Below are 12,999 nucleotides of genomic sequence, written 5' to 3' on the forward strand. Positions count from 1 at the left end.
CTGTTTATAAGAAAAATTTCATTTCAATGCTTTTCTAAATAAGAAAGTTGGAACTGCGCATGCGCAAATTTAAATTTGGAAACTAACATTAGATTTTCCTTTGTTCAAAGCGCCTATGCATCAAATTTAATTTAAATGCTTCCATAGATAAAAACTGCGTAAAACCAAATTTTGAAACTGGCGTTTGATTTTCCTTTATTCCAAGTGCCTATGTATCAAAGTTCATTCAAATACTTTTATAAATAAAAAAGTTTGCAATTCGGTTTATAAATGGTCGAGATGCGAAAAGGGCACTGTGAATTTTGAATCGATTCGACTCGGCTTATATGGCTAAAGCTATGCCCTATTGAATTTCATGCAATTCAGTTCATAACTAATGGAGATCTAAAAGCGATCGGACATTTCTAAACAAACTTATCGTTCACACGAACAGATAGAGGGATAGACAAAGGAACAGGGGGACGGACCAACAGACAGACGACAGACAGCAATACAAAATTATAAACGATCTCTATAGGATTGTTAATAAACGGCAGAAATGTAAAATTATGGAACATGTAAAAACCGGTTTTTTGTTTTTTTTCCAATAACTTTTTTAGCAATAAACGCAGAAAAAATTCCTTCCTTGGTGCAAGCCTCGACACCATAACGAACCAAATAGCGAAAAAAGTAGAACAATAGCTCTTGAGATAAAGAACTAGTAGCGTCTCAACGAACGAGCGGATGGACGGACGGACGGAGAAAGTGGCCTCAATAGCGCATTTTTTTAAATTTTTGTGGAAATGCGCTAATAATAGATTTGTGGCAGACAATTACTCTCCTTTTTTAGCGCATTTCCACAAAAATTAAAAAAATGCGCTATTGTGGCCACTTTGTCCGTTCGTCCTTCCGGCTGTCCGTCACGTACAAAGTCGTCGTTCTACATCCGTTTGTAGATTTAATCTATATGAGCATGTTCCAAAAGAAGAAGGAACGTTATAGAAATAGAAGGTATTTTATATTAAGCTAGCACAGGGTGTGTTCAGAAGATGGTTTCTTATTTTTGAACTGATTGAATTAAATATCATGTTTAATGGTCTAATAAACATTATTATTATCAAAAGCGTGTTACACATACATTTTTTTAATAATCACATTTTTGAGACCCAAGCCTTTGTCCTCAACGTCAGTAAGAAGCATGCAGTAAAATAGCAATAAAGAAGATGATTCGGCGCAGGCCTACTTTTCGAGATGAACGTCAACTAGAAGTACTTATGTTTAAAATTCAGGATAATAACTTTACAAGAAACTTTATACGAACTTTTCGACACCTTTAAGTTTATGTTCTGTTGGTTATCGTGCGTACAGATAGGCAACCACACGATTTCAAGAAGGACCTTAATATAGATTTTCGACATGGCCTACATTAGTGCTGTATGGTTAAATTTTCATGAAATGAAAGCGTCTATTGAGCGGTACAGTACAGTGCATATTGGCGCATGTTGTCTTTATTAGAAGCATGTTTGAAATATCTTAATGGAAAATGGTCGCTATATACAGGCTGCTTCACGCAAACCGTTAGCTAAAAGTGTTCAGATGATAATTTAAATCTGAAAATCGGCATAACAACATAGTTTTTCATGAAAGAAAGTATCACGATTTTTCCTGAAATGGTCGCCTTAGCCATAGATGCTTACCTAAAAAGCAAGTGCGGCGTGATGATCAAAAATAAATGTGAGCAGGCTGTTTCACGCAAAATACCTATGAACATTTGCATAGCAACATTGATTTTCATGATCTATCGAAAAAAATATCATGACTTTTTCACTTCCGATTTTATGTGGATAGCGACTTTCTTATTCGAAATCGGCGTCGTTTAATACCAGCATCAAAGATTCAAGTTATTCAAGATTTTTCAAAATTGTTGACGTTTGACTGCTTTTTTCTAAGGTCCTGTACCTATGACTCCGTTGACTTGAATTTAAAAAGTCTTCCAAAATCAACAATACTGGCTTAATGCTACCTCTGAGAATGCTTTAAATGTATCGCCCTTCTACAGGGTGTTTGGTCAATTTTAATAACTTCGTATCTTAAAAAATTTATTTTTTCAAATACTTTATTTTTTGCACTTTCAAATGTCAAAAAAATTCTACATCGGTCAATTATTACATTCGCTATACCTATCTGTTATGGCTTTCCGTTTTGATGTGTGGGGTCGTATAAAAAACAAAGTCCCCGCCAGTTGCTTCTCGTGAAGAACTGGAAGTTAAGGGTGAAAGAGCTTTTCATGAAATGGATGCAGTAGGAATTCAAGAGGTGACTATAACAGAGTTCATCCAAGGGTCCTATGTAATATTAAATTGTTAAATTTCAATCAGCACTGCGTTTAAATAAGGTAAATTATATTTCATAAAATGTCAAACAATTATTGTATGCAACAATGAAGCTTGACACACAGCTATCTAGATACGGACATGTTTCAATTTTAAATGTCATGATTAGGATTATAGCAGCAATTGTTTTTTACTTTCCTCACTAGAGAGGAAAAGCACATTTTGTTCACCCTTTTTACAGACGAAACTAATTGTTTCTAAAGTAATTTCAGAAAAAAAACAGTTTCAATATTAAAAATGCAAATAAATAATAAAAGTGAAAAGATTTTATATCTTTAAGGCTTAGAATAGCGCAAACACTTTCAAAATACCACCCATAAACATTCGTCCAGTCCCCTAAAATTGTATTCCTTCTACTGGCAGGGGAAACATTTGCTTTAGGCGACTACACAGATACATATAATAGAGAATGTGTTATACTAACGTTCATTGGCGTTATTGACACAAGTGCATCTAGTTATAGTATAATAATTGAACAGGTACATATTTGTATAAGAAAGCAAAGAAGTCGCGAATCAGATTCATTGCAGAAACCATTGTTAAAAGGAATTACGAAACTCGCATTACGAATAATACCATAGAACTACACAATTAAATTTTTTGTTCTGCACAAACTTCTTCGTTAATTTCTGTTTCTAAAAACAAATATTTCAGAATTTTCTTAAAGTTCTAGGGCCCGCCTAAGGACGCAAACATGAGCGTCATAATAAGACTTCAAAATCTTCCTTGGTCTGCGAACGCCCTTGACATTCGACAATTCTTCAGTGGGCTGAGTATACCAGAAGGTGGAGTTCACATCGTTGGCGGTGAGCAAGGGGACGCCTTCATAGCTTTCAGGTACCTAAGTTCATTTTGTCTCAGTTCCGCATACGCTTACAATTTCATTTGCATTATCTTACTAAAGCGGCCATTTTTTAATTTAGCACCGATGAAGATGCCAGACAAGCATTTAATCTTAACGGTGGCAGAATCAAGGAGATACAAATTAAGCTTATGCTTAGTTCGCGCACAGAAATGCAGAAGATTATCGAGGCCGCGCGTAATCCATTAGCAGCGTTTATGCATCAAAACGCTACAGCTCAATCCATGCAAGCAATTTTACCTGCCGTCATTCCTCCACTTATGCCCGAAGTAGGAAGGAAGGACGACCCGAAAGATAAGGGAAAGCGTGACCGTCGCCGTTCTCGCTCGAGATCGCGCGACCGTAAAGATCGATCGCGCGAAAGGGACCGTCGCGATCGAAGACGCCGCGATCGCAGCAGATCAAGATCTCGCGAACGTAGAGAACGGCGAAGAAAGGACAGAAGTACCAGCAGGGAACGGCGTCCGTCAAAGGATCGCGATCGTCGCAGTAAGGATCGAAGACGTTCCGAGGAGAAGTCCGGGTTTTCCTCTAATTCAAATTCTGACAAGGAACCTAACGCAAAAATGTGGGAGGAGCCGCCCACAGTCAACATTCTCCATCAACAGCAACAAACCCTTCTTAATCCCTTCTTGGCAAACAACCTCGAAGAAAATCGTCGCAATTTAAACGCCTTAGCGTCCAGCTCTCTCCTACTGCAGGGAAATAGAAATGGTTTCCAAAACCGAAATGATACCTTTGGTGGAAATCGCAATCAAGACAATTGGAACTCTATGGGACAATCTATGCATCCAATGGGCAATAGACCAAATTTCCATGGCCATGTGGATCGACTCAACGAACCTTTTCAGTCAGTCAATCGACCTATGCAGAATCAGTTTGGAGATAATCAAGGGGTAGGTTTTAATCGCCTCCCGTCTCGTCGCCCTGAGAATCGTGCGAGTCGCTTTGACAGCGGACTATCTCCCATGCTTTCGGATCGTCCTAGTTTGCTTGATCTTCCACGTCCCGACTACAACAAAAACTGCTGCGTTTCATTAAGACCTTACTATGGAGGCTATGGAGAAATACGTCGTTTTTTCCACGGTATCTTCATACACAATACCGGCATAAAGTTTGTTAATGACGAAAATGGAAAACGTACCGGTATTATTCATATACAGTTTGCCCAACCCGATGGGAAAATAGAGGCTTTGCAACGAAATGGACTGATTTTGAAGAATAATCGAATGGAGATTGCTCACTTAGATGACAGTATTTTTGAGTCTACTGTGGATCGATACCGACCAGAATTTAAATCGGACTCTAATGACAGACGATCATCTCCCGATCAGTATCGGGCAAAAAGCAGTCCAATTATGTTCAAAAGTTCAGTACCATCTAATTTTAGTTGTATTGCAGTTGAAGATCTACCATTGTTTACCAAAGAGCAAGATATGCTAAAAATCTTTTCGGATTACTCGATGCTATCGTGTTGGCTGGTCAATCAGCAGAGACATGTTGTCGCATTTATCAAATTTGCCAACGCAGACGATGCAAAAAAGGCGATCACTGAAAAAGGTAAATACACATTTGATGGAAAACCTCTAGATATACGGCCGTGCTCGGATGAAGAATATGCTTCCGTTAGTCAGGATGAAGTTCAAGTGATCGACGACGATGATGAGGACAAAGATATTGAAATCGATAAAGTGTATATGAGATCTGACTGTGTTTCGTTAACCGGCTTACCTTTAAAAACTAGTGATCGTGACATCAGCGACTTTTTCTCAGATGTCGCCATTGTTCCTACTAACATTCATCTGGTCAATTCAAGCGTTGGTTTCACAGGTGAAGCGTTTTGTGAATTCGCCTCTGCAGCTGATGCAGAAATTGCTTTAGAAAAGAATGGCTTACCGTTAGGGTCAGGAACGGTAGCTGTGGATTCTGTGTTACGTGCCGACATGGAGGATACCTTGAGGGGAACTAGTGGACTAAATCTTAATTGTAATGGACCTCGGCCTATGTTCAATAGAGGATTTGGAGGGAACTTTGGACCAAGAGGACCGAACTCTATGGGACCCCGCCCACCAATGAGACGCCCTCTACCAACTCCAGTCAATCCCTCAAATATGGGATCCAAAGGTTGTACACTACTGATGGAAAATGTTCCTTATAAAGCGGGATTGAATGAGATATTAGAATTTTTCGATGGTTTCAATGTACCCCCCGATAATGTTCTAAGACGGTATAACGAGAATGGGACACCGTCAGGTGAAGCGAAAGTTATATTTACTAATCCACAGGACGCTTTTCAAGCACTTCAAGAAAGGCATCACAAAAAAATTCGAGATCGTCCCATATATCTCAGTCAGTGCTAATTAGTACCTATTGTTGTTCTGTACAGACTGTAATTGAAAAATAAGTGCAGAGGCTCCTATTAATTAATAAACGCAATAAGTTCATATTTATTTGATAATTTGTATCTATTCCTCACCAACATTTAACATATCTTTTGCCATGTTTAGATTGTAAAATATTTGTGAACTTAGTTTGTAATTTTATTTTTTTATTTTTGAGTCGCACTTCTTAAGTGTTGTATAATTACGGTTACGTTTTAGTGATACGAGAAAAACAAAATATTTATAAACATATACCTAATCTTTATCTCTTATATATAAATGTAGGTAATTTGTAGGTAGTGCATCTTTTTAAGTTTTTGTATAATAAACATGAAAATACATTAGAGGTTCAGCTTCTACCTGCAAAAACAACTCGCCCGTCACTGGTCGCACATGGAAATCAGAGGCGGACTGGGTACTTACGGGCCAGGTGGAATTGCATAGGGGGGGGGGGGGGGTAGCGGTGCACCACAAAAACATTTTTTTGCTTCATTTTAGTACTCCTTTTTCGGAAATCAATTACAATACAGTTTTTTTTTAAATTGCAGCTGATAATTAAAACTTTTGATTGAGACGTCCGATCGAAAAAGTACGAATTGTTTTAGATTCTACGCACCAAAATTAATAAAAAAAAGTGTTTTCCCGAGAAATTTTGGTGCAGTCAATTTTTGGTAAAAAAGGAAGGTTATACACTGCCTTTTTTTGAGCCCGAAAAAAAAATTCTCTCAGATCGACCTGGAAAAAAAATTTTCTTATAGAATGTGTCCTGTAGAATCCATAATTTGAAACAGTTCCAAGATTGGGCCACTAGTTCAAAAGTTACAGCCCTTTGAATTTTCTTTCGAAATTGGTTTCTAGTCAGGGGCGGGCCAGGTGGAATTGCATAAGTTACGGGCCATTAAAGTATTAGTGTAGTAATGAAGGTGGCGGGGGGGTAGCTCTGCGGTGCACCACAAAAACATTTTTTGCTTCATTTTAAAGTACTCCTTTTTCGGAAATCAATTACAATACAGGTTTTTTTTAAATTGCAGCTGATAATTAAAAGAAACAAAATATACAATCCACACGAGGTGCGTCGCCTATCATTGTATTTCATCACTTTCATGCTACGATCATAAATGATAAATTCACTGTAAAACGTACTTCAATTAAAACAGAATTTTTTAATTGTTTAACAACCTAACATCAACCCCAATTAGAGAAACGTGTTAATAACTTATTAATAGTGCAAGAAACTATAAATTTCCAACGGGCCAGGTGGCAATCGCCACCCGCCCCCCCGGGCCAGTCCGCCCCTGATGGAAATGATGGGGTTGGAGGAGCAGGCTTGTTTGATTCTGCACCTGGTGATAGCTGATAGCAATAAATAATAAATCTAATTTAATACTTATTTGACCTGGACGATTTAGTATTTGATATGTAAGTTGGAGGGGATATTAACAATGTTTCTTATCAGGGAAAATTCTCATAATCGTATCAGCTTCGCAAAAAAAGAAGACACTCTTGATGGTATTTGTATAAAACTAGAAGGAATGTAACTTTAGCAATGGACTGCTATATTTATCACCATACAAATGATTAATTTATTCCTTTGGCTATCGTCAAATACTTTATGGCATTTTCAATAAAATGGGCTTGCATTTAACCACAAGTTGGCGACCTACTACGCTAATCTGTATTTGGTAATTGAACTGTTTATTTTCTCACTTTCAAGTCTATCCAATTGATTTAATATATCCAGTTAAAAATAGAAATATTGCAATTTGTTAGATTTATGATGATACTCTCTTTGCAATCATAGTGTAAAATTACACTATGTTGCAGTGTAGACATCTGAAATTAATACTATTTAAAAAATAACGTTGCAACTTCAGTGGAATCATTTGTAAATTCTCTTCCTACCCATTATTAACGAGCGACAAAAAGTGAGTTTATGATTTTGAACTCTCCGTCTGTGTAGACAATGGTCAAGGGACTAATGGCCATTTGCACCGACAAATTTAATCTGAGCTTAGCTTAAAATCCATGACGACCATTGCCTCAATAATCGTCATGGATTTTAAACTAAGCTCCGCTTAATTTTGTCGGTGCAAACGGCCATAAGTGATTCAATTTTGGTCAATACTCGTCAACGGAAGGGCCGTTGTCGCTCGTTGTCTATATTGGTGCAGTTTATTATATCACATATTTTCAGATGGTTATATCCGCTACCACCTTGGTAAGTCAAAAACTCTGGAATGTCGGAGTAATAATAATAATCTTTATTTGTCATTCCACCAATCCTATGGCTTCGACACGTCATTGACACATAGCATCCAATAAAAAAAAATATACATATATAGGTACATAAAATAGCAAACAAATACAGTGATACATGCAAGTAATAATACAACAATAAAATTATTCATTAACAATCGTAAATTTTTAAAACAGTAGAAGGTATTTTACATTAAATCACAGGGTGTGTTTAGGTATGCGCTTACAGAGTAAAAGCAGTGGTTCAGAAGATGGTTCTTAATAGTATTTTTAAACTGATTGAATTGTTGACATTTAACAGGATCTGGAAGATAGTTGTACAATTCAACTCTTGGACTATTATTTTTTGATTTGCTTAATCTGTAATAAGGAACCCTTATATTTTTTGCGCCTCGAGTACCGTAATTATGAGCGTAGTCATTTGTTGCAAAGTGACGCTTGTTTTTATGTATATCCAATAATGTTGCGTAAATGAAAATACATGGTAGCGGCATGACACGCAATTCCTTGAAAAATGGTTGACAATGAGCAAGATATTCGGCTCCTACTATGATACGAATTATTTTTTTTTGCAATATAAATATCTTGTTTACTTTGGAGGAATTATAATGTTCAGGATGTAATGCGTACCTGTTTTCGTACAAGGAATTATATCAGTTTTAATGAACACACCGTACATTAATGGAATCTACCAGCATTTTTGAACACCCGGTACTCTGACGAATTTAAACAGGCGCTTCCTTACGAGAAATTGGAGTTCTGGACTCGTTTATCTTTTAGGAGTTGGAAATAAAAGGTGCCGCCGAAAACAAAGAAACCGTATTTTAATTGATCAGTTTGCAATCGTTCCCGTAGAGGTATTTAAATTATCTTTGCAGCATTCGAAAGCTCTCGTCCTTTTGAAGACGAGAGAAAATTAATATTGTATAATTTGAGCTCCGCTAATTGTAATTGAAAACTGGGATAGAAACGGACAAGGTCGCTCGCGCTTGCACCTATAGATCAACTCGTTCATTTATGTGAGTACAGTTGCAGCAAATGTTATCAAAATGGGTTGCGTTTGGTATTATTGGAAGCGCACTTAAATAACATGAATTTTAAGACGGGTCCCAAATTTTTAAACACGGGACCGAGTAAATAATCAACGACGTTTTAATTTTTGAACGTTACCATTAAGAGTACGCCAGCCGGCTGGAAAACCGATGTTCCTTTTCCGAATTTTGGGAATTTTATAATAATAATAATCTTTATTTGTCGGATTACACGAAAGTGTTTCGACAAGTCTAAATATACCTACCAATGCATGTATATACAAAGACACATTCAGAGATGATAGATGTAAAAATACAGAAATACTAAAAGTAAACAAACAAACAAAAAACGAAAAAAAAACCGGAACTAAAACCAGAACACGTTCCTAGTGATTGCTGACAAATACGGAATAGAACGCTTTAGATCTCGTGTTGTAGTTGTGAAATTTGGTTCAGTATAATAGAGTAGAGGGTGCAAGTTTTAGTTGGACCCTTTTTGTGTGCTCATATGAATGTAAACAAGCGACTAGGAAATAGAAAATTTTTTGCGTTTCGTCCGAGCATTGTTCATTTGGCACTCCCTATCCAATGAATTTTTTTGACAAAAAACACGAAGCTGCTTTTGAGCGTAGGTACATAAAAGAAAGCAGTTAACTTTTGAATATATTGTCGGGTTTAAGAACCGCTTAAGGGTGATTCTGTAATGATTTTTCCTATGTATGATCGAATTAATGAAAGCGGTGGGTACATTTTTTTCTTTTTTATAGCTTTAATTAATATGTACACGCACTAGACCCGAACACGGACGTCTCGGCGTATTATGTATACTACATGGTAATTTAAGGCAAAAGCAATTGTAAATTGAACAATTGCATACGACAAAGTTTCAGACTCATACAGAGTGGCCCAACGAGAAGTATACAGAGGGCTTTTAGGGTATTAAATTTAGAATTTTCGAAAAATCCTCGAACACGTCAATTTTGTATTCGAGGGGGACAACTTTTGGAATACAAATCACGAACCCAAGTTTTCACCCCTCTACGTAGGGAGTTTAACCCCTAAAATTTTAAATGGAATCCTATGGCAAATGGCACATTTTTTGAAAGTCAATTTAATCGTGCTACTAATCTGCTTTGCTTTTTAAATTCTATTGATTCGTTTCGGAGATATTCGCATTGGAAATGGTTTTTTCTAAAAAAAACCAAAACAAATGCGATCTAAGTCACCTTGTAACGGGCGATCAAAAATGAGTTGCTGTCGAGTCGCCTTTGCAAGTTCAAGTTAAATACGATTTTCCATGTAAACAAAAGTTCCAAAGGTGACTCGGCAGCAACTCATTTTTGATCTCACAGTATTAAAAAAGGTTTAAATTGTGCAAAAAATAACAAATAACTTTAAACACAACATTTATTTCAATAAATGCTCGAATTGCCTCCCGCCTGCTTCCATGCAATAATAAAGATTTGCTTCAAAACGCTGCCGTACATGTTGCAAGATTTCAGGGGAAAGTTGTCCCCCTCGAATACAAAATTGACTTGTTCGAGGATTTTTCGAAATTTCTAAATTTAATACCCTAAAAGCCCTCTGTATACTTCTCATTGGGCCACTCTGTATAATACCAATGCCATTAACCCGTTGGGCTACGGATCAATGGGATTATCTGTCCAAAATTATTATTATTATACAATTCGTAACAGAATGATCAGTGTGCTCTTGCACCAAATTTTCCGGAAAACGCCGGATTACGGAATTTTGTCGCTGGTACTCAAGTTTAATCCTATAATGCGATTGATAAATTCGAAATTGCCTTTGCTCTAAATCAGCATGCGTGTGTATAATCAATCGCGCTCTCTCGAACCCCCCGCCGATAAGTACCGCCATGTGCGCCAAAACGCCTCGTCGCCGGAACGCGCTTCAACTTCGCGTTCGTAAAGAAATAGCTAACACTAGGGCATCCCATTTAAATACTAAATGCGGGGTAAAGGGTAAATGACATAAAACCAATAGTTTGTTACCTGAAATATAGACTCTTATCTTATTGTGTTTCGGAAACGGACAGACAGATCGACGGAACGTGGGCACGTAATGCATGTTTCGTACTAAAGGAGCATGAGATTAAAACATGAAAATTATTGTAGGGAAAGATATTTGAAATTTATCGTGTGGTCTTAATGCGGACATTCTTAGTTTAGATTCGGAATTTTATACACTTTGGGAAGTTTCGTTGAGATAGATTTTGTGAAAAATTAATTTTAGAAACATATCGCGTTATCTTGCGCAGGCAACAGTTGTCATAATTTGAAAAGATTTCCGTTTTCGGTTATCGGACAGAAATAATGACGTCGGAGAGAAACCACTGACCTATCTACAATCTACCTGTTATCGCGCCGCTGTTACCTTGCGATGCGATGCCGGTTTGGCAGTCTGCAGTAGGTTAGTCGCAGAGAAATGGTGAAGTGTAGGTAGTGCGTCGTCCCGATTTGGTTAACGATTTTCCTTGTATGATCGAGTTAATTAAAGGTAAACGGCAAATTTTCAGTTTTTTAATCGACTTAATGAAATCCAAATGTAACAAAAAACATCCGCTTTTTTCAATTTTCCATGGTTCTATAAATACTAACAACAAAAAAGAGCCTAACAAAATTCAAACACGCAACTGAAAGTCCTTTTTTGATTTTCGATGGATTGGATGAGTTTTTTAACCGGCGATTTTGGCCGCTTGTAAAAAACTGCAAATTGGATTTGGATTTCACTATTGATTGGGGTGCGGTGCATAGAAATCCAAAAACGTAATTTATTATTGATCATGTAACCTCCGAATACTTTAGAATCAAAGCGAAGAATCATCGTGCGGATTATTCATTACTTCTTTCATAGGTTATCAGAAAATAAAATGAAATTCGACAATTCTGTATTGTGACCACATGTTGTGGTACAATCGTGAACCACGTGCATAGCTATCGATAAAAAAAACAGGTGCTTTCAAAATAACAATATTTTTCTTGAGATAAATTTAATTTAATTGGAAAAGAGTTCTAGAATTTTGGTAAAAAGGTTGTTTTTTCGTGTGTAACTGTAATCGACGCGTGTTCTATACGGGTTTATTAAAAGATATGCTCCAAATGTAGGTACGTAGGTATATAATGTAAAAAGCTATTTTTTTATTTTGCCGATATGTAAACTCCTAATGGACATTGATAAATGATGTGCAAATCGCTTTACGCAAGGTCACCGAATAATCCCTAAGTGTTCTCCCGGAGTGTTAATTATCATTCGATATACAGATAAGCCTTAGTTAAGTATATGGGTGTTTTAACACTTGATTGCTTCTTTGAGAATTGCACGTAGCAAGTAGACTTGAGATACCTACAGCAGGTGGTGAATTGCGCGACGTGTAATTCATAATAATCGCAATGGACCCAGGACCGTTATGTACACGTGTCCTAATTGTTTTTCTTGTTTGCGCTCCACTGCTACCAATATATCTTATTTTGTTCTGTTAAATTCCTTTCCATTATTTTCTGTTGAAACCTTTTTGTTTCACACCTACCTATTCCTAATCGCTATTATGCTCTGTCGCCGTTCTTATTGTTCTCTGTTTTTTTTGGGCGCACGATTTTATTTCCGGCGCTATCTATACTCATTCTTCGTTTTTCTTATCCTACCCGTACTATACTTTCATAATTGTCAGATCGCATGAAATACGTACATTTTGTTAAATTCCCGAACGTGCGTCGTTAACTTTGCCATATTTGAACTACCTACAAGGCAGAAAAGTTACGTTACTTTGATTATATTAAGCGGTAACCCGTTTAAAGTTCCTAGAAATTCAACTTGCTTTAGATAACTGGGAAATGAATATTACTGTAAGATTCTAATGGTGGGTTTTTACAATTAGTTCACTGTGCTCAGGATGGTTTCGTTGGTTAGCAACGCGCAATAAACCTTTGCTTCTATTAGCTATTTCTTAATGATTTTTGATGTTGAAATAGTGATAATGATTAAACCCACCATAAGACAAACCGACTGTCTATTGATTTTAAAGGCAAAACTATTATAGTCTGCGCTATATTTTTAGCCCATTTCCACAAGAATAA

The 12,999-nt window shown here is 36.8% G+C and overlaps 2 protein-coding genes across 2 annotated transcripts in view; both read left to right on the forward strand.

Moving 5' to 3' along the window:
• The first annotated feature begins 3,014 nt into the window (after positions 1-3,014).
• Positions 3,015-5,956, forward strand: LOC116173970. The gene is made up of 2 exons (XM_031491713.1): positions 3,015-3,209; positions 3,296-5,956. The coding sequence occupies exons 1-2, from the start codon at positions 3,067-3,069 to the stop codon at positions 5,592-5,594; spliced, it is 2,442 nt and encodes an 813-aa protein (XP_031347573.1). The 5' UTR covers positions 3,015-3,066; the 3' UTR covers positions 5,595-5,956.
• Positions 5,957-11,317: 5,361 nt separating this feature from the next.
• LOC116173268 (peroxidasin) overlaps positions 11,318-12,999 on the forward strand; it is a 39,020-nt gene continuing 37,338 nt past the window's right edge. The window contains exon 1 of the mRNA XM_031490627.1: positions 11,318-11,422. The gene's annotated coding sequence lies outside the window, so the exon portion shown is untranslated. The remainder of the gene's footprint in view (positions 11,423-12,999) is intronic.

This window comes from Photinus pyralis, unplaced genomic scaffold, assembly GCF_008802855.1.
Source record: "Photinus pyralis isolate 1611_PpyrPB1 unplaced genomic scaffold, Ppyr1.3 Ppyr1.4_LG6, whole genome shotgun sequence".
Lineage (NCBI taxonomy): Eukaryota > Metazoa > Arthropoda > Insecta > Coleoptera > Lampyridae > Photinus > Photinus pyralis.